The sequence below is a fragment of the Drosophila miranda genome, chromosome XR, assembly GCF_003369915.1.
Source record: "Drosophila miranda strain MSH22 chromosome XR, D.miranda_PacBio2.1, whole genome shotgun sequence".
Lineage (NCBI taxonomy): Eukaryota > Metazoa > Arthropoda > Insecta > Diptera > Drosophilidae > Drosophila > Drosophila miranda.
The window spans coordinates 21313617-21337486 of NC_046674.1; the positions used below are offsets into that span (position 1 = coordinate 21313617).

General features: G+C 46.9%; 1 protein-coding gene across 17 annotated transcripts in view; it reads left to right on the forward strand.

The window, feature by feature from the left end:
- Positions 1-7709: 7709 nt before the first annotated feature.
- LOC108153342 (Down syndrome cell adhesion molecule-like protein Dscam2) overlaps positions 7710-23870 on the forward strand; it is a 29364-nt gene continuing 13203 nt past the window's right edge. For all 17 annotated transcript variants that reach the window (XM_017283291.2, XM_017283292.2, XM_017283278.2 and 14 more), the window contains exons 1-9: positions 7710-8369; positions 13356-13688; positions 13795-13956; positions 14572-14718; positions 14894-15011; positions 16364-16812; positions 16879-17023; positions 21222-21373; positions 23260-23532. In XM_017283291.2, the coding sequence (XP_017138780.1) occupies positions 8321-8369; positions 13356-13688; positions 13795-13956; positions 14572-14718; positions 14894-15011; positions 16364-16812; positions 16879-17023; positions 21222-21373; positions 23260-23532 (1828 nt within the window). In that variant the 5' untranslated portion in view covers positions 7710-8320. The remainder of the gene's footprint in view (positions 8370-13355; positions 13689-13794; positions 13957-14571; positions 14719-14893; positions 15012-16363; positions 16813-16878; positions 17024-21221; positions 21374-23259; positions 23533-23870) is intronic.

Here is a 23870-nt window from a genome sequence, read left to right on the forward strand (position 1 = left end):
TGCGTTCGGCCTGAACCCTGAACCCTGAACACTGGACCCCAACTTGGCCACTGGGAAAAGGCAAGCCGATGGCCCATTATCCTGGCTGCCAGAAATGCTTTGTTACATGTGTGAAAATCTTGCCCCTTCTTGTGAGTACACGAGTACCTTCCCAAAAGTAATTTCGGGCAGTTTTATGTGCATCCCGGACCTTAGGGCGAAACAAATATGACAGTCCACTGCCACTGCCACTCTGTTCTCTGCCACACTGCTCTCTGCCACACTGCTCTCTGCCACAAAATGTAATTTTGTGCTGGAAGAAATTATAAACAGCAGGGGCCCTTACCAGTCCGGAGTCTCCACTCTTTCCGCAGGAAATTTTCGCTGGAGTTCATTGTCTGTCCGCAAAGTACGAGTATTTTTGCTCCCAAGTATTTACTTGGCTCCTCTGCGAAATGCGCCATTCAGCACGTTCCCATTGTTCATAATAAATGTTCATAAATAAGTTGATTAGTTTTTTATGTGGTTTGGCTAGAGACCGAGACCGAGACCAGGCGACATTTTGGGGCGCCCCAGCGCCTTATGGTCCGACTACTGCTTAAGGACGGTAATTGAAAATGGCTCTCAGTGCGTGATTATTGTATTTTTTGTGCCACTTTGCAGCATGATAGGACGGAAAAACGTTGCCACTTCCATGTTGCTTATTTTATTTTTGTATTATTAACTCTGAATGAAAAATGCACGTTAAGCGGCTTTTGTGCTTATGCGAGTCTCTTAAACGAATATGGGAAAAACCATTTTAAAAGAATACGCTTTAACATAAATATTTTGCTTTAATGGAAAATATTAAATTCAAACCTTAAACAACCTTGTGGCAGGAAAATTAAACCATTTAATAAGTGATGGAAATCTGCCTTGAGCAGGGATTGATGAAGGAGTGAAAATAATTTTTTTTTTATCTTTTGCAATTCTATTACATTTGCCATTTTTCGACCCCATGTATCCGAATTTCTTGACCTTATTTATGAGGCTTTCATTTGTATCTTCACATTGAAAAACTTGAATTCGAAATCATATTTCCATTTGGCCAATTTTCACAAAACTTTGACGATTAGAAAATTTCCTATTTTATGGCCGAATCACATCAAATAAACTTTTCTTTAATAAACTTCTTAGTCAAGCAGTTACAGTTTCTCAATTGTCATTCCAGCTAAAGCGGAAACTAAATAACGTTTATTTGTCTACAAATACATACATACATATCTCTATTTTGTATACGTTTGTGCATGTGTGAGTGTATGTGTGGCCCTTTCATCGCAATTTCCGCTCCACGAATAGGAATTCAGAAATTCAGGGGAAAACTTTAGAGAATTCTCTGTCTCTGTCTCTCTCTCTCTCCCTCTGCCACACATTTCGGGGGAATCCTCGAACTTATCGCCTCCTCCACGATATCAATTCAACAACTACTTGGCAAATTGTTTGCCATTGCAATTTCCGTTTAATATAGACAGAAACGATCCTAAAACAATCTATTTTTTATGGCTCGCAATAGATTTTCGTTACTTTTCCGCTATGCGATACCCTTGAGGAGGGCTATATTGTTTTCATTGGAAGAAGGAACCGCTCTCTAACCTAAGTGTGTATTATTTTACGAGTGGACTAGGAAGCACAAGTCTTGTGGCATTTTGGGTCAGTTATCGCTATGTTTTGTACTGCATTTGGTACTGTATGAACCGATAATTGAAAAATAGTCCCATTCAGGGTATAAGATACTTCGGCGCGTGGCATCAAGTCAGGCGGTTTAGTAACTGTTGCAACAACTTTTAATTATTTAATGTGCAACGTTTTGGCACAACACAAAGCCGCCAAGTCGACTTGGACTGCAAATGCATTTTGCATAATTTGTATGTATGTGCATCGAGGCGTGTGCAGGCATCGTCATACCCGTATCGCTTCACAAATCAATCTGCTGGCCCCCAAACTCAAACCCAAACCCAAACTCAAACCCAAAATGCCCCAGCCCCCGTCCGTTTGCCGACTGTCAACACCATGAGGAGGAGGAGGAGTAGGAGGAGGAGTAGGAGGAGGAGCAGGGGCAGGAGAAGGAGGACACTGAATAGATGAAGTTTGAGGCAAAAAGGATGTCTGCAACATGGGGTTGTGAGTGTGTGCCCTGTCTGTGTGTGTGTGTGTGTCAAACATCAACCCTCTCTTGCCACACATTTACACTCTCACTTTAATTTATGTGCCACGACCCTCCATGCCCCCAAACAATGTCACTTGGCTTTTGTAAGCTCACGTGTTACATGCAAATGCGCTTCCTCAATGCCGTCGCCGCCGCTGCCTGTGCCGTCGCTGGCAGCGGGAGCTTCTTTGTCTTTGCAGCGTGGGTGGAGGCGGTGGAGGCGGAGCAGCGGAGGGGAGGTTGAGAGTGGGTAAATATTGTAATGATGTATGTGATTCTCTTTATTCGGGAATCCTCCGCCCTATCATCGGTTTATTGAAATCTCTTTATGCTGACAACGACACCGTCTCCGCCTCCGTCCCCGTCCCCGTCTCCGTCTCCGCCTCCGATTCCCTCCCACTCTAATTATTTCTCCCGTTTTGAGTGCTCGACCACTTGAAGATATTTTTTTGACAAAAAATGAAACATTTGCGCAAACATATCTGGCTTTTAATGAAGTAACAACATGGTAAAAAAGTCATTAAAAAATGCTAAATGCAAGTGCCGCATGAAAATCAATAAACAATCAACGGAGCAGAGCGGAGCAGAGCAGAGTATATGTATGTGTATACTGGTATGAAAACTCCGGCCGCGGGGGCCTCAAGGCTGTAATTATGGTGAATGACGTTTGCATGAATGATGTCAAAGGAATTGCGGGAGGAAATGCGGGGAAAAGCATTTCGAGAAAAACTCGAAGCGAAATTGAAAAACATGTAAAGTGCGTTGACGATTGCGTTTTTCAAGTGCAGGCCACGGAGGCCATGGGGGCCGACGACGCTGACGCCGTCGACTCACATATGAGGCAGATCCGCGGCGTCCCAATGCCCCATCTGTATACCAATTAAAAATGTAGTGGACAACGCCCAAAAAAGAACGCTACAAAAAGCGTGTGGCATGTGGAGTGCAGATGGTGGCTGTTGCTGTCAATGACAGCGCAAATAAAATGCAACAAAGCGTGTTGTAAAACGCGCAGAAATGAAAATCAATAGTGATGCATGCCTCTCCTCTGCATATACATGGACATGGACCAAACATACACATTCTCACACACTCACACATATGTATATGTGTATGTCCTGCCCCATACATAACGAATGGTCATATATAACGCACTATTCACACGATGTTGGGGCAGGTTCTGTGAGGGCTGGGGCTGGGGCTGAGGCTGAAGCTGGGGCTGGTCAGCTGCTGTACGAGTATATGAATCGTACATAGGCGCGTGGGTGGGTGTTTGTCATAACAGCGACAACAGCAGCAACATGAGGCAGCAACTGCGGGCGAGGTGTAGCAACAACATAAACACGGGCAACGGAAACGGACCAGAGGAGGAGCGACAGAGGGAGACAGGGATACAGGGAGACAGGCTCCGGGACCAGGCCTGGTCCATGTTGACGTCAGTCATAGAGCGTGCAAATGTTGACCTACATACAAAACGCTGAGCAAACAGGCGCATAAATGCCACGTTCAACAACTGCAACAACAAGAAGAGCAGCATCGCGCAGTGCAGATACATCGCTCTGTCCGGCTGTCCCTCTGTCTGACTGTCCGTCAGGCTACTGGATCCTGGGTCCAGCTGCCAGCACCAACGCATTGTAATCTCCCTACAGAGGGTATTATGAGATTGAGCAAATGTTTGCAGCGTGCGGAATGAATCATTACTTGAATATATAACTGGTTATAGTATATAGAGTATATATGATATATATCATATGTATATCTGCCGTAGGAACGATCCATCTACCAGGGTATCTGAAGATGCGACTCCCGAGGCTGGCCATCCGCGCTGGTTTAGAAATTGTCGGAGGACACGGCCAGCAGAGCCGGAATGGTTAATAGCCGTAGCCGTAGCCGTAGTCGTAGCCGTGGACTGTGGCCGGGGCTGGGGCTGGGGCACAGTCCTTTCCTTGTTATTGTTTTTAATACTTAGTACCAGGATCATAATTGTTATGCAGATTTATAGAATTGGGTTGCCAGGCGGTGGGTGACCAGTGGCCGGCATCGGAAATGAACCGAGCCTTTGAATGCATTCAAACAATGGATGCACATCTGCAAAAGACAACTGACCAACTGAATAACTGAACTGAATGCAATCCCAGAAGAAGGACACTCCACTAAAGGCAGCAAAAGGAGAACCCTTTTTAAAAGCACCTAGTAAATCATATGCAGAATATTCTAAAGCTTATGAAATATATACATATAATTTGTAAGTTTACCTGATGTGCAAAAGTGAAAATTGTTTAATAGCAATGGCATGACGGGAAATATATTTTATTTAAAAGCGGTTTGCATTTCCAGTGCAAATTTAAACGAATATAAAGAAAAACGAGGGGGAACGTTGTGAGATGCTGCGGAGACCGCAACTCTACAGTTATACCCGATACTAAGTCAGTATGGCTCTCCTCCGGCAGACGCCGCTAATATTAAACGACACGACAAGGAGTGCGTGCGAGAGAGACAGAAAATCAGTCTGAGCGTGACGTCGGGGGCTGCGTAGCCAGTGCAAATTGATTTGTTCCTTTTGGCTATAAAAATGATATGATCTGATCCAGATTCAGCAATCTGATAGATATGGTCATTATCTATGATTCTGCGTTTTTAGTTTTCTCGGATGTGCAATATTGTGGATGCAACAGATTTTCGTCCTTTGTGGGGGCGGAAAAAGGTGGGGCGAAATTCTGAGATAAACGTTTTATAGTGAGATCTAACAGAAGTGCGGATACCAAATTTGGTTACTCTAGCCTTAATAGTCTCTGAGATTTGTGGATGCCCCAGATTTTCGTCCTTTGCGGGGGCGGAAGGGGGTATGGCGAAATTTGGACACGAAACGGTCAAGGTCCGATATCACAGGAGTGTGGATACCAAATTTGGTTGCTCTGGCTCTTATAGGTTCTGATATCCTTGAACTCATATTTTGCAATTGACAAAACCGCCCATGAAACCTGTGTGTTAGAGAGAGACAGAGCGAGAAAGAATGAAATTGTTTTCTTGATTCTGGCTATAATCATTATACGATCTGGTTCAGATTTTGCACTGTTGAAGATATGGTCATCCTCACCGATTCTGCGTTTTTGGTTTTATCGTATCTTTAAAAATGTGGATGCCACAGATTTTCGTCCTTTGTGGGGGCGGAAGTGGGCGGGACGAAGTTTTGAAATATTTTTGTAGCAGTGACATATCACAGAAGTCTGGATCCAAAACATCGTTGCTCTAGATCTTATAGTCTTTGAGCACTAGGCGCTAAAGGGGACGGACGGACGGACGGACGGACGGACGGACAGACGGACAGACAGACAGGGCTCAATCGACTCGGCTATTGATGCTGATCAAGAATATATATACTTTATGGGGTCGGAAACGATTCCTTCTGGACGTTACACACGTCCACTTTTACCACAAATCTAATATACCCCAATACTCATTTTGAGTATCGGGTATAATCATGCATAACTTTACGCAAAATTGTGTCCCACTGCTATGCCATGGCCTGGTTTTTTGGCACACACACACACTTTTTGGCACACGTTGCAGTTGCAGTTGCATGGCCGAAAGTGCCAAGGCAGCTGCTGTAGCTGCTGTAGCTGCTGGCCGGCACACCACCACCTGACAATGTCTAATGATGACAGAGTGGGGCGCGTGGGGCCCGAGGAGTGTGGATGGAAGTAGAGTGAACAGTGGCCAGCCATAACGGTTGATGTGGATGTTGTTTTTGCAGTGTGCTACGTGTGTAGCACGGCACGGCACGCACTGTCTGGTGGGGTGGCCGGGGCAGAGGCAGAGGCGGAGAGGCAGTCAACCAGCGAACCAACCGACAAACAAACAAGCCCCACGATGCTTGAGCCAGAGAGTGTTGCTGCTGCAGCTGTGTGGTGTTGGCGCTAAGGGGGTGGGTGATTGCAGCACAGGGCTCCTGCCACTGCCACTGCCACAAGCACACACAGAAGGAGGGAGGGAGACAGGGACTCAATGAGTCAATGACTTTTTGGTGTCGCTCGTTGATGCGCAACGCGGTCCCGTTGTCATTAGTAACGACACTGACACGCACACAGCCGCCTCACACAGCCAGCACTCACTCACAGACACAAAACATAGAACACATACTGTTGCAAGCACTGCCACTGATACAAGAAACACACTCATGAATATTGCTATTGTTGGCTGTTGCTTGTTTGCTGGTGGCTGTGTGGCTCTGTCGCTCTGTCGCTCTGTGGGAAATGCGAGCAGGTCCGCAATAAATTTGGCAGCAAACACGGTTCTGGCTTATGTTTTATTGTTGTGTTTGTTGCCGCTGCTGCTGCTGCTGCTGCCGGTGTCCTTGGTGTGCCTAATGTGTGTCAGCGGCAGGCAGCATGCGGCATGCGGTTGCGGTTCCATACCCCATACCCCATCCCCCTGCAACACCCACATCTCACACTTTTTACGCATCCCAACAGAAAACAAAATCAACAAAACATTGGCCAGCGACAGCGACAGCCCCAATGTCGAGTGAGATAGAATCATGCCGCATGCTTTTAGGCCAAGTATTATGATTTTGGCAGAGCTCTCTTTTCCCTTTCCCCACCCCCTCTACCCCCACCCCTCGTCTCTGTAGACCATAATTTCCCCTGACGCTCATTAGCAGCAGCGCCAAAAGAGCAGACAACATTTATGCGACGGCAGGCGGAGCAGAACAGAGCCCTAAGTGTGAAATTGTTTTATATAATGCCAAGTAAATTATGCAAATAAAGATCGAGTCCATTAACGGTGCCCTAGGATGTGAGCCAGGATTTGGCCTGGCCAACTTTTTCAGGACTGATGAATTCCACGTGGAGGCTTTGTTTGTATGCTCGGCTAATTGAAACTCTTTGTAATGGAAATAATGAGCCCATTTGATGCGAGTAGCTGCCATAATTCATTTCATTGTGTCCATTTACTATATGTATTTACCAGCAACAGGGGGAAAAGCTCTATGTCGAAAATATGACGAGCAGTTTGCAAAAATGAAGAGATCATACTTTTCATCCAGTGGTCAGACAATCAAATCAATGGATTTTCCCTAAAAACACCTTGCTTAAGACATTTAAGACATTCGTTTGACATTTGAATATACATATATGGATATCTAATTAAACTGATAGATAATACCCATCCATCAGGACTCCAACTGCCATCATCATTGAACAGGTCGTGGGGCGTAATCGTAAGCTATGCCAAAAAAAAGAGATGAAACTGTCCAAATAATTGAAACATTAGCCAAGGCACTCACGCATGTGGCATGTGGCAGCCACCATACACCCCACCCCGCACTGGTCGCTCCTTCACTGGGGGACCAGTGTAAACACAGCTGTTCGAGAAGGCGCTCGAAGCGCCGTGCCTAACCTCAGACAACAATTGGCGGGAGGGCGCATGCGTCGAGCTGGCAGAGCTGCCACTTGCACCGCCAAGGCAGAGCCACCACAGAGCCAACGGACTCAGAATCAGAATCAGAATCAGAATCGGAATCGGCATCCGGCAGTTGCTTTTCGAGGTTCGCAGGATACGCACGGATCTGGCGGATGCAGAAAGGGGAAATGCAACTCGGAGCGAACGAAACGGAAAAAGACGGAGACTGAGTGCGAAGTGAATGAACGAAGTGCGAGTACGAATGGTTCCGTGAGTGTGGTGAATTTTTTTTCGAGAGAGTGCCACACGGTGCCACACGGTGGCTTCCATCCGAACATCCAAGCATCGCAGTCAAGTTGAGTCCTTGCTGGCAGTCGGTCGTCTGGACGGGAAGAGCTCTACGTTCTACTTCTGTGTGTTAGCTCCGAGTAGAGTGTGTGCCGGCAACGAAGTGAATCTTCAGTCCTGGCCATGCAGTCCCTCAAAACATAACATAACAAAACACCAAATCATCATCACCCAAACAATTTTTTTTAAAAACAAAGATTGAAAAGTTGTGCCAAAGAAAACCAAAGAGTCAAGTGTCTGAAATGTAAATCAGCTGAAGAGTTAAACCCAAATCAAATCAAAATTACAAAAATCATTGCCACGCGAGGAAAGTCGTGAGAAACCTGCCCCAGAGAGAGAAAGAGGAACCGAGACCGAAACCGAGCCCAAAACCAAAAATCCAGACCAAAATCAAAACAGAAGCCGGAAACCATGTGGATTAGTAGCCGCCTCTTCGTGATTTGTTTGCTGCTCCATCTTGGTAGGTGCCACCTTCGCAGTCCCGCAACCAATCTCTTGCCACACGCTTAAGCCCAGGCTGCCGGCATTTAGGAGAAGGTCTCTGGTCCCCCCCCCCCCGACTGTTTGTCCCGCCTAAGTCGCACGGCACGCGCCTCCAGGCTATTCAAGTTATCCCCGTTTTGCCAGTGTGTTTTTGTAGCAAGTCCCAACAGCTGTCGGCATATTTTTTGGATTTCGGTTTTACGCCTTTTCGTGAATAAAACAAAAGGATTTAGGGGCTTTGGGCGGGAAATTCTCCGGGACTTTGAGGCGGTATTAGGCGCCGGATGAAGGAGAAGTGAAACTTTTGCCAGAAATTATGTACGGGGGCAATTACTCACTTTATTATCATTCAAGACGCAATCTTCAGTACCACATAGAGACCTGAATTTATGGTGATTCACATGAGTGAGGACCTGGTGGCGAGAAGGAGGCTCCGTAATTTATGATACGAACTAAGTGCAAATGACTTGGCCGCTTTATGGACCGGCCAAGAAGAGCAGAAGCCCATAAAAGTGGCAGAAAAACTAAGGCCGAATCGCCTCTACATAATACTCGTACGAAATGGCCTTATGATAAAAACCAGGCGTCAATTTATGCTCCAAAGAAACCGCTCCAAAGGCCCTTCCAACCTCTTTATCCTTCCAGCATTATCCTATTGTGTGTTTGTGTGTGTGTGTGGGACTGCCTAATGAAATGTGTCAGGAGCAGAGAATTCGATGGACCTATCGACCTTTTCAAACTCGTATCAGCGGGGGAAACCTTTTTCGAAATTTGATATTTCCAATTTTCATTGCCTAGCTCCAGCATTCGGTGGGGGGCCTACAAGGGGACCCTACATACTCGCATCTCGTATATTTGGCTCAAAAAAATTATCAAAATGCCACACAGATATCTCATGTTTCCTAAATATATGTATGTATTCGTATCTGTATATTTGCACCCTCGCCGGAGCTCGGAGCTGGGGAGCAAATGAAAAATATGCAAATGAAATTGTTGCTCAATGTCTAAGCGCACACACAGTTTGCTCGGGGGGCAACAATCCTCATCCTCATCCTCGTCCACGTCCTAGTCCTCGTCCTCGTCTCGTAGTGAGAGATGGCTCACATTTTTCGATGTTGTCATTTCATTTCCATGCAGATAAACATAAAATATAATACGTTATATAAAATCACCAGGAGCAGCAACAGCATCGCCACAAATCCGATTAGACGGCAGTTATATGGAGGATTCTACATGCACTCGTATAAACATATACGTATAGGGATAGGGTCCGAAAAATTATGGAAAATTATGGAGAAGTTCTCTATGTGCGCACTTTGATTGATTGTGTTCTAAATCGTTTATGACAAACGCTTTAATTTGCTGCAGGATTAATGAAGTGCGGGGCAAAAGTTTCAGAAAAATATGTGTGCGCCAGATGGCTGCACTCGTATTTATTATTAATGATAAGTTACAGAGTTTAACTTCTGTTAATAGGAGAAAGTTTTATGACAACACTACAGCGCTTCAGTATTTTGTTTAATCTCTGCAAAATAAGAGATTTTGTCGACCCAAAAAAAGGACACAACAAAATCAAGTTATTCACAATTATTATTCATTCCATTTTTGTTTTTGTTTTTTTTTTTTTGCTTCTGTTGTTGGTTTGCGCGCTGGTCTGTAAACATTTTAACTTCTTTCAAGTTTTTCCTTTATTTTTCCGTTTTTCTTTTGCCGTTTCCCCAGCAATATTGAGCCTCGATATCTTTTGGGTGTTTGGGTCACGCCTCCGTGCCTGTTATTGAGCATAAAAATTGAATTTCCTGTATTTTTCGACCTGATTGCTTACACGGGTCCGGCCCACCAGTTCCGTTCAAGGCGCTCGCCCAGGAATATCCGTGGTTACTTAAATTTCCTTTGAGTCCATCTCTTTATAAGGGGACTTGGTGGCAGACAGACGGAGCTCGTGCCCAGATCGTGCACCATTAGAAATATTACCACTGCAGTCTGTGGCAGGGACAGCCGGAGACACTACATGCATCACATATACATACATACATAACTTATATGTACATGTGCCCCCGCCTGGAGGCTACGAAATAATTTTGAAAAGTGCCAAAAGGGCATAATCCAAACAGAGAGAAAAAGGAAGTACCGTCGAGAGAAAGGACTGAAAAGAAAGCTGAACACAGAAATAATGTCTGAGAAGCTCGGCAAAGTAACCCCTCAAGACTCGCACAAGTGGACAGCGGGGGGAGGCGGAAGAGCACACTCGCTAGGGAGTGGAAGTGGAAATGGGGGGCGGGGACGCTCCACACAAAACGAGCGGAAATGCGAGCCAAAGCCGAGGGGCAGACAGGCCGATGCGGGGATGCAGTTGCATAGCCAGTTGCAAGTACAGACCCAGGGAACTGGAGAAAACAATTTGGAAAGGAAATTTGAGGCAAATGGAGACAATTTTAATGCGCTTCTCCAATGGCCGAAACGAAACGGAACGAAGGCGTTAAAACCAAATTGTTGGCTTAACGAGCAGAGGTGCAAATTTCAATAGGTTTTAATAGGAAAAGATACATTTGGAAAACAGTTACTGAATGCAATATTTAGAATGGACATTTAGATGAACATTCGAATAGTAAGAGACCTTTTATCGATTTTGAAGATTGGTTGCTTAAATTCCTCTTTCCCATACCCCATATTCTATAGTGTCAACACAAGCGATTATATTGGATTTGCAAGAGAAAATATCCCTTATTCTTTTATGAACTAGTTTAGGGTTTCTACTGATTATGCAATTACAAAATAAATTTCGAATTTTAAGAGATAAACGTGAGGTAAATTGCATTAAATAACCTCTTCTTCCTTACATATAACAGAATAATTTTAATTCTATTCAAATTGGCAAACATTAGACATTTAGTCGACTTCAAACTGTTCTTTGATTATTCGAAATCGTTTCATATAAAAGTAGGGGTTTCGCAAGTCATTTAAAATACATTTAACCCTCAAGGGTTCACGAAAGATCATGAAATGGGGAATGCAGTACATTTAATCGAAACCACTCAACGCAAGCTAGCTCTGCCAGTAGATATTTCTTGCCGTTTTGCCGAAAGATCGAAATGCTCTGGCAAGCGCATACAGCGCTGGCTAAGAGAAGTTTCATGAATTTGGAATTCGTCATTGGAGCCGAGCCGAGCCATTGCCATAGGCCGAAGAACAAGTCGAACAGCCCAAAGGAAAGGAATCCGAGTGGGGACAAAGCCCACACAAACACACACACATCCTGGCGAGCTCAAAAGGAAGAGCGGAACACACGCACAGGAACAAGGAGAGGGTGGACTTTTTGTTTTCGCAGGAAAGAATAAAAAACCGTACAAGTGGATGTACATGCACCCACCCAACCGCTCAACCAACCCAACCTCCCCACCACCCCACCACCCAGTCCCTGTCCCGGTCCCAGACCCAGGCCCAAACCCACCCACACACATGAGATCTTGCCGTACTGTAAGGCACATGCTCGTAAAACATACCCTTTCTACCATGAGAGACGAGTGCCAGGCATACTCAAGACATACTTGCAATAATTTTATGGCCTGGCAGAGGCCTCATCTTCATCCGCGTCCAGGACCCGTGCCTGTGCCCGTGCCCATACCCGGGAGCTGCGGCTGAGCTGCTGGGCTGCTGGAGTAGAAATCTGAGTAGGACCGGGATATGCTAGCCATGAAATCAGCGGGGAAAATGCTGGAAATGGAACGAGGAGGAGATGGTGACGGAGACGGAGACGAAACCAGAAAGCAGTTACATAAAAATCCATGCTGTCGAGCATAAAACAAAAAGCGCCTGGCCAGGCACAACAAAAACCCGTACAAAAGGCAAAAAAAAAAAAACAGAAACTCGGAAAAAAATGGAAAAGAAAAAGGAAAAAAAAACAACAAAAAACAACTCTAATTGCAGACACAATGACTCGTGGAGAAGGGAAGAGAGCGAGAGGGGGGACGGCTGTTGGAGATTGAACGAGTTGCAAGGATTTGCACAGCGCCGCAGGGGCAGACGAGAGACAGCCGAGGCGCATTCATGTGGAATATGAAGCGAAATGTCAATTTGAGAAATATATACATATAGAGATATATACATATATATATATAGATATATATATATGTAATCGTACTCGGTTCCAAAACTCCCCAATGGAAAGGAGGGAGCGTCAACTGGGAGCCCAAGTCCCAAGCTAAAGACGAAATTGTTATTCTAATTTAAGATAAGACAAAATCTGTTTGTTCTCGAGAGCGGGGCTTCGGATGAAATGGAAATGGGCGACAATGCCTTGTCTGCCTTGTCTGGGTATCCTACAAAATCGGCTTGCTTATTAAAGAGCAAAAAGGTTAAAAGGACACACCCACACGGGCACACGCCCATACCCAAGAGGGCTCTGAACAATTTATGCATTTTCCATATCACTTTTCACGGATTATTGCATATTTTTATGGCACTGCATATAAATAGCAATAAATGTTTTTATGCCTTTTCGCTGAATCTAAATGCGTACCAAAATTGTAAATGGAATGCCTGGAATATCGTAGTCATGGAATATATTTTTCGAGGGGTTTGGAATATATATATCATGTACTTCCTCCCAGTAGTTTTTTGGGAATATTACTTAAGAGGGAAATTTTAGGGATGTGGATTTTTGAAGAAAAGTTTTCAATCCAGAAGAAATAAACTAAGAATTTCTGCCAACTTAGGATATCATTATAACTAATTAGAATACCATCATGACTATAAGCTAAGGAGGCTGTCACCAAATTCCAAAGTTCTAATTTAAATTTAAGTTCAAAATAAATAATATTTGGATCTCCTTGCATGATTGCTAAAAGTAAATTACGAGTGCAATAACTGATACTGATATAAATAATAAATAAATACCTCATAGTTATGCCTGTATATTCTGTCTAAGCTCCAAATCTCTTTTCGTTCCATCTTTATCATGCAGATGCAACCTGCAGTGAACCGTTTGAAACACATCTGCGTGGTCCTGGATTCGTGATGGAGCCGCCGGGACGAGTGGAGTTCTCGAACTCCTCGGGCGGCTGGCTGGACTGCTCCGCCTCGGGTAGCCCGCAGCCCACCATCGATTGGGTGCACGCGGACGGTACTGCCGTTACCGAGATCCACGGAGTGCGACGTGTCCTGCGGAACGGCACCCTCGTCCTGATGCCCTTTGCGGCAGCTGCCTATCATCAGGACATCCACAATACGATCTACCGCTGCATCGCCAGCAACTCCGTTGGGCGCATTGTGTCCCGGGACGTGCAAGTGCGGGCTGGTAAGTGAAATGCGGGATGCGGGATGCGGTATGGGGGCCGTGGCATGGCCCAGTCCAGAGATGCATATTAAATGAAATATACTCGTATTTTTCGTGTGTTCCGCAGTCGTGGCACAGGCCTACAAAGTGGATGTGGAGGTCCTATCCGCGTCGCGGGGCTGCACCGCCATTTTGCGTTGTGTGGTGCCCACGTTTGTCAAGGAATTGGTACGAGTGGTCTCGTGGGTTCATGAACCCGCTATCTACATCTATCCCTCGTTGCAAGGCGGTAAGTAACACGGCAGGAGTGCAGGAGGACAAGGCAAGGCAGGGCAGGACAGGGCAGGAAGGGATGAGGCATCATCTCTCTGTCTGCTTCATGTGCGTCCCTGCCACTGACTGTAGGGACTTCTGACTGCCGACTGCCGACGAAGCGGACCAAAAGGACACGGAACGGGGCTCGATTCGACTCGACTCGAGTCGCCTCGAGTCTGCATCCTTGTCCCTGTGTGGCAGCGGCTTCCCAAGCCAACAAAGTGCATTGTTTGTTTGCAGTATTTGCCTCACATGTTTGCCTGCTTAACTGCCACAACCATCTGCACCTACCACTAGTGCTATCTGCTCTCCCGTCCTTACGTGCATAATTAACATTGTCCTTTAGCAATTTGAGAAGCGCTTTTAGCCCGCCCTAAGCCACTCTGTCTCCCACTCTCGGCTTGGAAATCTCTCCCTTTTTGTAAAACTGCTTTCTGTCTATCCCTCAAGAATACCTTAAGTACGTGTATGCGGTGGAGTTAAGGGTTGAGGGGATATGTTCGAAGTCCGGACTGGCCTTGGACATCCATCTCGAAAAGAGCTTCGCACGATAATTGACTCATCTCTTTCTACTTTCCACTTTTCGCAGACGGAAAATTCCATTTGCTGCCCACTGGCGAGCTGCTCATCCACAATCTGCAGGAGAGCGATGAATCGCAGTCCTTCCGCTGCCGGAGCATGCATCGCCTGACCCGCCAGGTTGTCGTCAGCTCGCCCACACGACTACGTATTAATTGTGAGTATACCTGCTTCTGCTCGTACTCCTGCTCCTGGCCTGGGGGCTGGGGTTCCCGAACCGAACCGCAGCGAGACCGAAGCCAAGCCATCAGAGCACATATCGTGGCCACGTAACTTCCACTCGTATCCCTAACCAATGTAATATCTCTCCATCATCTCTACCGCCGCTCTAGCGCATCGCGGCATCATTTCGCCGAGTGTGGTGGAGCACACGGCTCATGTGCAGGTGTCGCAGGACGAGGGCGCGGTGCTGCTGTGCGTCGCTCAGGGCTGTCCTTCCCCCGAATACAGGTGTGTATGGTGGCAGAAATCGATGGGATGGATACACACACACATACTCATACACGACCTACCGCTCAGAAAGGCTTTAGCACACATTTCTGGTGAAACTTTTGACGTTGACAGGCTATAGCTATGGCTATGACTATGGCTCTGGCTCTGGCTCTGACTCTGACTCTGCCGCTGGCTGCGGCACACATACATACAGACACACACACACACACACACACACACTGCTATTAGTTATTAGTGGCAGCCGAGCACTTGTGTGCGTTAATTGGAACGCATACATCTATAAAATGTGCGGGCAGGGCATTTAGTTTGCGGCCAAATAAATGAAGAGACTGACTTTGATCCGGGAAAAAGGTAGAGCGAGAACAAGAATATAAAAAGTGTCTAAAGAGCCGGCTCCATTGGGAGCCCTAATTGAAATGTGAGCTAACTAACTTTCTCGACGGACGATGGGGCGTATGTGTGATATATGGCCTGCGTATACGCCACGTTGAGCCCAGACATCAACAACAATAGCATAGGTAATGATGTGTGCATAGTCGCAAAACTGCGCCAACAACAGGCAGATGAGCGGACACACGATGAGCGGACAGACGTATGTGCAGCCATAATTACGCTTTGATAAGCAGACAAGTAAAACAAAGTAGAAACTGTTGGGGAGGAGTGCTGCAGGAGTACTCATACGAGTAGATGAGGGGCAATGTCAGACTGCCGGCTGGAAACAAAAGAATCTATAAGCGAGACCAGACAACGCCAGCAGGATGGATGGATGGATGGATGGATGGATATATAGATAGATTGCAGCACGAGGGTTTTCACTGGCAGCCATTTCATAATAATTAAAACAGAAAGGAAAGAGTAGCGTGGGGATAATGAGCCGGCAGAGGATTAATGCAACATTAGACAAAAGAAGTGTATACTGAAAATGTGTTGGAAGAGCATAAAGGTGGTCCCCAAGGCCTTGAACTTCAGGACGGTGTCCCTTGGCTCTGTAATTGTGGGGAAAACTTTATCTTCTGTTAGAAAATGTTCAGCAAAAGCCATGACAAATGAACTCTATCTGCCAGTCAAAAAGTCTGTTCCATTAATTACAGTCTGTGGGAAAGTATGCTAACCGACGACTTGAAAGAGGGAATTTCATCTACCATTTACATGTATATAAAAGCAATTTCCTTATGTGCATTACGTAGCCAATGCCTGGAATTGCCGAATGGATTGCGGCGTTTATTTTTACCCCACATCTTTCGTTTTGCTCATTTTGTAGGGTTTCCAATTGAAAATCGCGATTAATGGAATCCATTTATAATAGTCGGACCGAATAAATCTTGCCAATTTCTTCCCCTGTCCCACAGCTGGTATACCCACAACGGTGCCGGACCACTGCCCGTCCTGAGCGGCCCCCGGGTTCGACTGCTGGGCCCCATCCTGGCCATTGAGGCCGTCACGGGCGAGGACTCCGGCGTGTACAAGTGCACGGCCAGCAATGTGGGCGGCGAGGCCAGCGCGGAGCTTCGCCTCACCGTGGCCACGCCCATCCAAGTGGAGATCTCGCCGAATGTGCTCAGCGTCCACATGGGGGGCACGGCCGAGTTCCGATGCCTCGTGACCAGCAACGGCAGCCCCGTGGGCATGCAGAATATCCTGTGGTACAAGGACGGGCGCCAGCTCCCTTCGTCGGGCCGCGTCGAGGACACACTGATGGTGTCCCGCGTGAGCCGCGAGAATCGGGGCATGTACCAGTGTGTGGTGCGACGACCCGAGGGCGATACTTTCCAGGCCACCGCCGAGCTGCAGCTGGGGGGTAAGTTTCGTCGGACTAGCCGAGAACTAGCTTATGGCTAAAATATTAATGTGTTCCCCTCCACAGATGCCCCGCCAGTGCTCCTGTACAGCTTCATCGAGCAGACCCTGCAGCCGGGACCAGCTGTGAGCCTCAAGTGCTCTGCAGCCGGCAATCCAACGCCGCAAATTTCATGGACACTGGACGGATTTCCGCTGCCATCAAACGGAAGGTAATTGAACTTGTTGAAAACTGCATGGGAGGGAAGCGAGGGGGATGGTCTGTGGTGGGGCTGTGGGGCTAAAGGGGGCTTGGCAATGGCAGCGCTGCGGGCGTTCTCTACAAAAATTTATCTCAACTGCGGCACCCTACTGCGGTTGTGGCTGTGGTTGCATTTATTGCAGTCGTGCAGTCCTTGTGTGTATTTTCTGCTTTTCCCCCATTTCTTTTTTTGCATTTTCCTTTCAAAAAACACACACACACACACATATTTTAAATAAAAAAAATATACACACATATAGAAAGTGGCTGCCGACTGCCGCGCCTACAGAGGTGGGTGGGTGGCTGGAAAGTTGGGTGGCGTCGTCGTCGTCTGCTTCAGCGTTCATTCACTTCTAGTGGGACCCCGGGATTGCCACTACCACTGTGCGACTGTGTGACTGTGTGACTGTGTCTGGCCCAAGGTTTTGGCCAGGCTTTCTATTTGTTAATTAAGCCCTGGCCGAGAGCGTCCTGGCCCGCCTTTGATTCCTATGGATCTGGCTATAGCCTACGCATTTAATTGCATTTTTAGTTGGCCCTCTGCCAATTGTATTAAATCCTCTAAGCGAGGCCTTAATGACATTGACATTTGCATCAAATCGAGTCGAGTCGACTGGATCGTATGGGAGCAGAACCGAATCGATTCAGACTCGAAAAATGCGGAATACCGAATACGGAATACGGAATAGTTTGTTTGCTTATGGTACACACAAATACGAGTTGAATTGATTGCCAATTCGGTCTCTCCGACATTGTCAGCGGCATTTCATTCGATTTTTATCGCCCTTTCTCACTCTGTCCAACTCGTTTTTTTTTTTTTTGTTTTTTTTTTGGTTTTTGTTTTTTGTCTTTGCGACAGTCTGTAGCCGGATCCGTACTTCATTTGCAGTTCGTTGGCAGCTGCCACTAATTGTTTGAGTTACGTCTGTAATGATTTGCAAGTCAAAGTTTTCACTCGGCGACTGTTGACTTCTGTTGTTGATTAAAAAATACTCGTACCAGCAGCAGTAGCCATGGCAGTGACAGTGGCAGTGGCAGGGGCAGAGGCCGTGGCCGTGGCACTGCCCGCATACCAAACAAAATCAGTTTTTATTTGCATTTGCCACTGACTTCGGCGCCAGCTTAGTGATGCGATCCAGAACGAAACAAAAAGGGGCGAAGGGGAAGGCAGCCGTGTCCTGATTGTTGTCCTGCGTCGCCCATCTGCGCAATATTTTAATTAAAACTTATGCAATATGTCGAGGGCAGCAGCCGAGAGTGCTATCACTTTGATGAGATAATGGATAGCAGTGTGGTAATAGAGTCGCCTGTGAAATACCCTGGCAGAAATCGATCTCTCACTCCTTCTTTAACGACCTAGCTTCTAAAGGCTAGCTTGTCTAGCTTCTAAAGTCCTTGATACTCTGATTTTCTGAGCTGCAATATGAGTCTTTATTCCACCGCTTCTATGAATAAGTATAAAGACTTATACCCAGTCCACCATGCCCAGCAATAGCTGCAGGTCTTCAATACTTCACTTGAAGACCCCATAAAAAGCATGCGAAATTTTATGCATGTAAAACCCTTGGGACTGCATCTTAAAGCTGTCGACGACATTGTCATGAATTTTTTGACTCGGGAGGCGGCGAGGAGAGGCCTGTTCTTCGCCACCTCGGTGGTAGGGCGGATGAGGCGGATGAGGCGGATGGCTGGTGTCCGGCATAGCCGGAAGATGGCTTGACCACAAGGCAAAATTGATTACAAAAATTTGTTCCGACCACTGTGGTGTGAAAATTTGCTTTTGAAAACTTGTGCGGAGTTGACGCCGATGGCTTTAATTTAAAAGTTATTTGAGCGACACAATTTTGACACATAATGCCTGAAGGAGGCATTATCCTGCCGTGCCGTGCCGTGCCGTGCCCGAGCTGAGCCTGGCAACCTAATTTGCCTGCTCCGCAATGCTGCATAAATTTTGTGTTGCTTCTCGTTTGCGTTGTTATTGCCGAGTTTTAAGTGGTTTACATTATTCGGTTTAAAGGTATATCAACTTGGTAAGTGTATTTATTTAATGCAGACACACACATACACAGACCCACCAGAAGGCAATCGGAGTGGCAGACAGACAGGCAGACAGGCAGACTGGCAGCAGGCAGCAGGGAGGCAGGCAGGACGGATGGAGAGGCTCTACGAGGAGCCAGACGGCAAGGAGGAGCCTTGGGGCGGAAATTAAATGATTGCGCGCACGAGGTAACTCAGCACTCAAACGCTCATTTTACGCCATTTTCAAAAGTTTGTCTGCGGCGGTGGCTGTCGCCTCCCCTGCCGCCTCCCCTGCCCTTCCTCCTCTTCCTTCCTTCCGTTTGGGCGGGCGTTGGAGCTGCCAAGATGGAGGCGTGTATGCGTGATGTGATGCGATGCGTTAGTCTGCCACTGCAGGCGTTATGAAAATGTTGTGTGTAATTTCGGCCGAAACGAGAAGGCTCTTAAGCAGATACTGTATGTATGTATGTATGTATTTGTGGCACGACACCGTCCATGCTCGTAGAGGATACAGGATAGAGGATGCCCTAATCTGTGCCTGGAAACTCAAGTGATTGGGATCTTTTTCCAGCCACCGCCAGCGTCGTAATCCGGCTCAAGCACACACTTTTTCCACTGGGCCAAGTGCAAACTCGATTCGCGTAAATTGAAATTCATAATTTCGGAAACTTTTGCCACCAAAAACTTTTCCCTCTGCCCCAAGTCGCACCTAGGGATTCTTGTCCTTGTTTCCCTTTTTAGTTGGCTGGCATTAAGCCGCCCACAGAGCGGGCGGACGGACGGGAGGCGGTGGGCGAGGACGCACACAACAATCAGGCTAAAACAGCACACAAAAGCCGCGCCAAGCTATTAGGTTTATATTGTTGCAGCCAAAGCGTTTTATGCCCCACACACACACACACACACACACACACACACACATTTCAACTTGTGCAATGCCGTTTAAGCCTTTGGAGGATGAGGACCCTCTCTCTACGGCCAGGACGGGTGCAGATGCGGATGCGGATGCGGATGTGTGCAACTTTGTTGCAATTTTGTCCCCGCCATTGTTTCAATGCGCTCAAGTGCTGCAGCAGCCCCGCTCTGTCTGTGTGTGCCACAGCTTCATTTTCATTTAACTACAGTTTCAGTTTCTGGTGTTTTTACAAGCCTGGCCACTCCACTCCACGCCACTCCATAAAACGGCAAAGATTTTTCGGTTTCGGCTTCGGTTTGACTTGGCCGCTTTCTGGCAGAGAAATCGCCGGGCGAAGGGCTGCACTCTGGCGAGGCTTATGCATTCATAAGCTCCCACCACAGGCAGCGGATGGGGCTGCTGCAAAAGTTAATTAAAATTGTAATTACTTTCCCTACGTTGCTACGAGTAGTACCAGTATTATAGCTGCTACTCGAACTCCAACCGTAATGCCAATTGAAAAGTTGCCTCTGAGCCGCAAACTAATGAGCCTGGGGGTGGCTTAGATTCGAGTCCCCCACACAAGACGCCGCCGTTTGTTCAAGTGCCACATGGCGTATGCGTAACAATGTTGGCTGTAATTAATGTCTGTGCCAATAGGAAGCCCAGGCAGACAGGCAGACAAGGAAACAGGCAAACAAACCAGCAAGCGAGCGAGCGAACTGAACAGAACTTAATGCCAACTTGAGCGTCTCACGAAATCCTTTTTTTCTCATTATTTTCGCTGGAGCGTAACGGCCGCATTAAGTGGAAGAAGTGGAAGAGTGGAAGAACCGTGTGTGTGTGCATGTATGTGTGTGTGTATAGGCGTGGGCGTGGCACATGACATTGACAGCAATATAGAAACTATGCTAAGCCCCGACTGCGCGGCCAGCGTCTGACAGACTGACAATCTGACAGCCTTCATTACGGCCCGAACATGGCGACGAAAACAAAATGATGCCTACGGCCAAAGGATTTGGGTCAGGCTGCATTTCAAATGTGCCCGGGCCTGAGCTTGAGGATGACGAGTGGGTGCAGTGGTGCATGCACCCCACAAGGGGTGTGAGATGGGTCGCTTAAATATGCACAACAACACGAAAACAATTCTAAAAACCCGCACATTGCGCATACGCCGCGTGCACCCGCTGAAAATCTCTCCATATTAATGTGTTCTCTCGCCTTTGTTTCTCCACTCTTTTTTTTGTCGTTGCAGATTTATGATCGGACAATACATCACAGTGCATGGCGATGTAATTAGTCATGTTAACATAAGCCACGTCATGGTCGAGGATGGCGGCGAGTACGCCTGCATAGCCGAAAACCGTGCGGGTCGAGTGCAGCATGCGGCCCGCCTGAATATATATGGTATGTTTTACTCGCATCACACTTTAAGCCCTCTGCTGCACATTTATTTTTATGCAAATGTATATGTATGGTACATAGGTATTCGACTTCAGTGTGCTTGCTTCTCTCGGAAATAAGCGAACTAAAGAGTTTATGAAGGCGAACATTTTGATTGGCCTTTGATATGACAAGGCTGTGGCTATGATCTGATCGCCAGTCGTGAAAGATGTTAATGGGGAATTGGCATGATCAGATTCCGCCCAAAAATATGATAAATAATTAGATAACATCTACATAAATTTGTATCCGACTCGTACAGACTCCGTTCGGCACTCAAGCCCCGCTCTTGAGTCGAATTTATACTAGTATATGTAAACGAACATATATCAAACATGGGCAGCTACTTTACACATGCACTTAAACGTTTTTCCTGCCGTGGCTAGCGCTCCTCTTTCGCTCTGGCATTCGCCTACATTTGCTTGATTTTGTTTTACAACACGTTTGCCATGTCCCGTGTCCCGTGTCCCACGTCCCCCAGAATCCGTCTCCCCATCTTTGCTTTGTGCCCTTGCAGCAGTGAAGTGTTGTTCGAGGCGCACACTTTTGTTGAACATGGCTCTTGGCTCTCTCTCTCCGTTCTCTCGGCTCTCGTCTCTCGGCTGCAGTGCTTTTGGCCCACTCTGCACTGCCCGCACACCATCTGCCTTGTTTTTGCAAGAAATCAAATATTTTTGTGTCGCCAGGCAAACAAAATGGCGTTGCCAGGCACGGAAGAGGGAGGATTGAGGAGAGCGAGAGAGGAGACGAGCAGCGGAGGAACGGAGGAGCACAAACACAAAACGACAGCAGCGGCAAAAACTGCGCCATGTTTACAAAGTTTTGCAGTGGAAAAGTTAAAAAATAAAGTCAAGAAAACTCTGGTAGAAGCCAGCAGCGAATTTGCAATGCTCTACAAGAGAAAATATTACGGAAAACTTGGAAAATAACTAGTTTAAAAAACAGATGGCAAAGTGCAGATAATCACTTTTCCATCATCATAATGAAATAGAATATTTAATGGACACCGCCGCAGAATACAAACAAAAAACTTAAAAGAAAGTTCGACTCTGCCGGCAGTAATGTGACAAAAGTGATTCAAAAGAGAAACGGCTAAGCCTGATAATCAAACGGAAAGAAAGTTCTGCATACTTACAAGTCTGTTAACAATTTCCGCATGCCCCACGAACATTGTCTGCCTTTGGGAGCTGGAGAAAGGGGAATGAATCCCACTCCCACCATCATCATTTAGTTTAGAGCCCTGCGATGTCGCTGATTGCGCGACTTGGTAATGGCGGTGATTACAAAAATCTCCCCCCGCCGTGCAATGCACGCCGGTATACACATCCACATGATCAGGGCATGGGACAGGGACAGGGACAGGGACACGAACCACACGACTCACGTATGACATGCTCGAAAATTATGCATATTCTGCAGAAAAAAAATATATAGAATCCACAAGGAATCCAGAACCACAATCCCTTTACCACTCCAACTCCAACTTCCATTTTCCACTCCCTCGACAGCCGCCAGGGCCGACATTTGCTGCATTATTTCCTTCCACGTTTCCCGAAAAGTGTTTTGGCATAGGGGAAGGGGCGGATGGGCAGGCAGGATATGCATATTACATTGTGAAATGCTTCCGGTTGCCCGACTCCTGGCTCCTGGCGCCTTGTTCACTGCTCCTTGCTCATTGCTCCTTGCTGTTCCGCAAATGCAGTTGCAACTGAAGCTGTAGTTGTAGTTGTAGTTTTAGTTGCTTACTGAATTATTAAAAAAGCAACGTGCGCTCAAATCTGTTAAGCATTTGCATACCATCTCATTCTCTCCAAATATTTGCTCTCCTTCTGTCTTTCTCTATGTCACAGGTCTACCGTACATTCGTCTGATTCCAAAGGTGACCGCCGTATCGGGCGAAACATTGAATCTGAAGTGCCCCGTGGCCGGGTATCCCATCGAGGAGATCCACTGGGAGCGCGGCGGCCGGGAGCTGCCCGACGACATACGACAGCGTGTGCAGCCGGACGGCTCGCTGACCATCAGTCCCGTGCAGAAGAACTCCGATTCCGGCGTGTACACGTGCTGGGCCCGGAACAAGCAGGGCCACAGTGCCCGGCGCAGCGGCGAGGTGACGGTCATAGGTTAGTACTCGTACACTCCTCCTCGTATGTGAGGGCCCTGTGCTCCCCCAACGAAAGCACAGAGAAGAAGACCGGGTCGAGGTTGCTTTCTTTCACAGCTTTCTCCACAGCGATGACATCAGGCGGCGGCGGGCCACGAAACGAAACGAAACAAAACGAAACGAAGTGAAAATTGCATTTTAATTATTAACAGCAAACTAAGTAGTTTCCTATGGCGCTTCAGGCTTTCCTTTTGCCAACCTTTTTCCGTTCCATTCGGGTTTTTTCTGCTTCTGGTTCAGCTTAATTTTGTTTTGTTTCGGTCTTCTGTTCGGTTGGGTGTGTGTGTACTTTTTGGC